Source organism: Triticum dicoccoides, chromosome 3B, assembly GCF_002162155.2.
Source record: "Triticum dicoccoides isolate Atlit2015 ecotype Zavitan chromosome 3B, WEW_v2.0, whole genome shotgun sequence".
In the NCBI taxonomy this organism is placed as follows: Eukaryota; Viridiplantae; Streptophyta; class Magnoliopsida; order Poales; family Poaceae; genus Triticum; species Triticum dicoccoides.
Window position 1 is genome coordinate 97,290,010 of NC_041385.1, and position 4,885 is coordinate 97,294,894.

At 45.2% G+C, this 4,885-nt stretch overlaps 2 protein-coding genes across 2 annotated transcripts in view; both read left to right on the forward strand.

Moving 5' to 3' along the window:
- LOC119279354 overlaps positions 1-1,748 on the forward strand; it is a 43,338-nt gene extending 41,590 nt beyond the window's left edge. The window contains exons 6-7 of the mRNA XM_037560616.1: positions 3-871; positions 1,274-1,748. Coding sequence (XP_037416513.1) covers positions 3-871; positions 1,274-1,413 — 1,009 coding nt within the window. The 3' untranslated portion in view covers positions 1,414-1,748. The remainder of the gene's footprint in view (positions 1-2; positions 872-1,273) is intronic.
- Positions 1,749-3,714: 1,966 nt separating this feature from the next.
- LOC119280908 (serine carboxypeptidase-like 3) lies at positions 3,715-4,530 on the forward strand. The gene is made up of 2 exons (XM_037561596.1): positions 3,715-4,218; positions 4,303-4,530. The coding sequence occupies exons 1-2, from the start codon at positions 3,918-3,920 to the stop codon at positions 4,407-4,409; spliced, it is 408 nt and encodes a 135-aa protein (XP_037417493.1). The 5' UTR covers positions 3,715-3,917; the 3' UTR covers positions 4,410-4,530.
- Positions 4,531-4,885: the final 355 nt, after the last annotated feature.

The window sequence follows — 4,885 nt, forward strand, 5'->3', positions numbered from 1 at the left end:
AGTATCCCCTTCACGCCCCCCACTTCCGTCCTCAGCCCCTCCGTCACCTCATATTCTCAAGCCCGCCCCAAGGATGATGCCTGTGATGCCTACAGGATTGCGGCGCTAGCCTACGACCCTTTCCACCCCAGCCATTCCGGATACTACCTCTGCACCTACGACTCCAAGGACCCTCGGTGGAGACGCACGCCCGCTGCCTCTCCACAGCCACCACCGCCTGAAGACTTTGTGTCCAGCAAGGTCATCACCATCCGCCGCTCTGGCTCCGGCTCCTGTTCCGGCATCATGGGCTGGGTCGACCTCTGGAGTGGCATGCTCCTCTGTGACGTGCTCGCTGCCGCCGCCGACACCCTCTGCATCCCGCTTCACTATCTCACCTTTCCAGAGCCGAGGCAGCTGCGAACTGAGCTCCCTCTTGCCACAGACATTGGATACCACTTTCGGGACATCGCCCTAGCCAATGACTCCGGCATCATCAGGTTTGTCGACCTTCAGGTCCACGCCGAACCCAGCCCGCGCTCGCAAACTCCTAGTGGCTGGACGGTGGTCACGTGGACCTTGGAGGGGCTCAATGGCGGTCTGGATGCCCTGTTTTTCCGGCAGGAGCACGAGATCCATTCTGGACATATCCACGGCTACAACCTGCCTCAGTCTCTCTTTGTTTCCAACCCCATCCTCAGCTCCGACAGAGATGGCGTCCTCTACCTCTTGACCAATGCCAGCAGCGAAAACACCAACAACATGCCGTCGAAGGTGATTGCTCTTGACCTCAACCAGAAGATGTTGCTGGACGTGCAGGAATTCGACAGGCAAAGACCCAGCTCCTACATGACCACTAGCATCTCCAGCTATCTCATGCCAGCTGCTGCAGGTACTGCACCATCGCCTCCCCTCCCCGTTAATTAATTATAACATACGTCGGTCATCGACATGCATGCCTTGCTCAAATTCATCTGAGACCAATGTAGACCATGGCATGAGTCTAGTTTTATCATCTAAGGTCAATCGATATGTTGGTTAATTAAGTAGTACAAGTTCATATATGACTTGAAAACTGACGACGCCTTTAGCTTGGTGACAACAAGATTCCCTTCCTGTTGACAAATTTCTTTTTCTTAACATGCATGCATGGATGTTCATTCTAGAACTAGCTAGAATTTGTCGTTGTAGACTCTTTTTTATCTGTTGGCTTTGTTAGTTGTGATTTTATTTTAATAAATGAGAAGGGCAAGGATTTATTTTTCACAACAAAAACTGTTCTTTTTCTGTGCAGTTTCAAAGGAGAAGGAGAGTATGAAACGGCGTGCGCCAAAGTCTATGGGATCCGCTCGCAAGAAGCAGCCTGCCATCGCTAACCCAGCAGCGGTAGGAGGAAAGGGTGATGTCGGGGATGCAATGGACTTGTCACAGTAGGTGGTTTGTTTGGTGGTTTGTTTGGGTACGAGTGCCCTTTGAGATGACTACCATCATGGATTATTTGCTCTCACAAGCTTCAAACCATGACATCCACCATCGCAGGAAGTAGTATGAATCAGAATTTTATTTATTAAGGTTACTATGATGGATGTTAATTTAGGAGATGATTATTTATATTTAGAGCTCCCTCCAGGTGCCTGTTAATTTGCTTACTATTATTGTTGTGCTCTAGGTAGCTAGTACAAGATGATGTCCCTGCATGGTTTGTAATCCCCTCCGTACCTGCTTTGTTTGACTTTCTACTATTGTTAAGGTTATTATGAATGTCTCGACTGCGTTTTGACCTTACTTACTATGTTTACTAGTGTAGTAGTTGCTGGGGCACTTGTATATGTGACTCGATAGTGATCTCTACACTGTGCAAAGTGTCAATCTTGTCAATATGAAGATCCGATTACGTTACTACAATGTCATTCATATATACATACTGGATTACTGGTCACTTGCAAGCAACTTCAGAATGGGTCCTATACCTTCTTCAATTCTATGTACATGCAACTGTGGCACAAGTATTGGGTTGCTGCCTCCACCTGGGGGCAAATTCGTTTATCTGTCTTACTCAGTTGATTGATGAATGGGGTCACGATTTTAAGCGCTAAGACAGTTGCATGTATGCGCTGTCGATGCTTCCATCTTATACGATGATCTGCCGTTTTTTGGTCGAGATGCTGAGCGCAAGATGCACTGGCTCTCATGGGAGGGAGATCTCGCCGAAACCAGAGAGAGATGTGGTGATTTGGGTTTGAGGAGGGACCTTTACGCCTTCAATGTTGCCAAAATGCACGCAGAGGCTTGGTGAATTCTATAGACCCCCCAAAATTCCTATGTGCTATCAAGCTCCATTATACAGGGGGTGGGTGCCAGAATTTATTGCATATTTTCTCTAAAAATGAATTAACAGAAATACCTGATGCGCCTTCATATATACAAAAAAAAAAACAGAAGAGATGCAATGCAGATACGATGAATTTGTACAGTATTCCCTTCGTTTCTTTTTAGTCTGCATATAAGATTTGATCAAAGTCAAGCTTTGTTAACTTTGACTAAGTTTGTAGAAAAAATATATCAAGATTCATAATATGAAATCAATATTGTTAAATGCATCATGAAATTACTTTGCAAACCATATAGGTTTAGTATTGTAGATGTTGATATTTTCTTTTACAAAGTTGGTCAAACTTTACAAAGTTTGCCTTTGACCAAATCTCGTATGCAAACTAAAAAGAAATGGAGGGAGTATGGCACGCCACGTTAGTTGCGAGCAGTTGAAGGTGAATACGATGGTGGTCAAAGAAACAATATGACAGATAGTATGTGGGAGAAAATAGTTGTAACCAAACATGAGCCGCACATGCCAACCCCCAGTTGTGTAAATAGCCGATGTAAGACTTGAGAAAGAGATTGAACACCCGATGGTACTCCACTGGCGTAGAGTACCTTTACAAATTACAAAGGGAAAGTAGTGGCTGCACCCATCTTCGGCACACCCACTCAGTGAACAATAAATTCAAAAATAATAGTAAAAAATTAAAAAATCTAAAACTTGGTGGATGTGATTATGAGCTAATGTTTTAGGAGCTTGCAAAGTTTGGTAACCGAAAAAATCAAATGATCTCCATACAAAAGCGAAATACAAATGATGTTATTTCAGCACAAACTTTTCCCTCAGATGTTATTTCTGCACCAAATTTTGCAAGCACCTAAAATATTTGCTCATAATCGCATCCACAAAGTTTTAGATTTTTTTTAAATGTTTTGCCAAGTTTTTTATCGTGGGTGCACCGGGGATGCAATGTGCGTGGGTGTAGAATAGCCACACTCAATTACAAATACAAGTGCACGTTCAGCGGGCTAACGAAGTCCTGTGTACGCTAACAGAAGAGCCCTTTATGCTTTGTTACACGGTTAGTTTAATGGATGTGTGCATCTTAGCTATTCTGAGGCGGGTGTCGCGTTTTATGCTTTGTATACGGTCGATGCTACATTTTGAGTTAATAAAGTTACCCTCTGTCAGAAAAATAAAACATTAACGAAAGAGCCGGTATAGGACAAAGAGCTCACTTGCTCCAGGCCTCCCTTGCGTTAGTTAATGGTGTCCTGTGACTCGTGTGATGCGTGTGATTATTAAAGTCAGCAAATGACCTACTAATACAGCTTTCATGGTGCTTTTGGGCTACTATCATACTCATGGAGTATGATATTGCGTCCAGCCAGAGCACAGCGGCGCTGGCTTCTAGTTCTAGGGGCGTTGAGTCAGATCTGTTTCTCCATTGTACTCTATTGAAATTGAATTGAAGAGAAGAGAAAGCACGGCCATCTACCTAATGACAACGACAAATTCCTTCTTTTAAGGAGGCCAATGATCTTTAACTACAAACTGAGCCGGGTTTGATGCGCCATGTTCCTGTCCAACAGCTTTTAGCAAGGCGAGGAGGAGACAAATGGAAGATAGGAGCCATGGCTTGGCACTGGGGGTGAGCTTCCTCCTACTCCTCATCGTCACCGTTGTCACCGCGCAGAGCGAGAAGAACAAGACCACCGTGGTGAGCCATCTCCCTGGCTTCCATGGCCCCCTTCCCTTCTCACTGGAAACAGGCTATGTGCAAGTGGACGACCGCAATGGCGTCCGCCTCTTCTACTACTTCGTTCAGTCGGAGAGGAGCCCGGCGGAGGATCCCGTCTTGCTCTGGCTCACCGGCGGCCCGGGGTGCTCCGCCTTCTCCGGCCTTGCCTACGAGATCGGTAACTTTTGCTTCCATTTTCCATTCTCATCATGATGTGATTGATATGCTTAACCATTTTACTTATTGGCTGTTTCTGTTGCAGGCCCTCTCCGCTTTCAGCCTGATTCCTACACCGGTGGTCTGCCAGAGCTGGTGTACAGACAAGATTCTTGGACCAAGGCTAGTAACTTCTTTCAGCCACCCATCTAGGACTTTATTCGATCACTAATTAATCATGTAAGTACAATTGCAGCTTCTAATTATGCTTCTGTCTAACCACCACTAGGTTGCCAATGTAATCTTTCTGTCTAATTATACATGTCATTCACGCATCATATATACATACTGGATTACTGGTCACTTGCAAGCAACTTCAGAATGGGTCCTATACCTTCTTCAATTCTATGTACATGCAACTGTGGCACAAGTATTGGGTTGCTGCCTCCACCTGGGGGCAAATTCGTTTATCTGTCTTACTCAGTTGATTGATGAATGGGGTCACGATTTTAAGTGCTCAAGACAGTCGCATGTATGCGATGTCGATGCTTCCATCTTATACGATGATAATGCCGGTTTTTAGTCGAGATGATGAGCGCAAGATGCACTGGCTCTTCCAGGAAGGAGATCTTGCTGAAACCAGAGAGATGTGGTGATTTGGGTTTGAGGAGGGACCTTTACGCCTTCAA

Excerpts from the sequence above, each read along its gene's own strand:
- LOC119280908 (XM_037561596.1), top strand. The coding sequence starts at position 3,918 with ATGGAAGATAGGAGCCATGGCTTGGCACTGGGGGTGAGCTTCCTCCTA. Across the intron at positions 4,219-4,302 it reads CGGCCTTGCCTACGAGATCG|GCCCTCTCCGCTTTCAGCCT; the intron begins GTAACTTTTGCT and ends TTTCTGTTGCAG.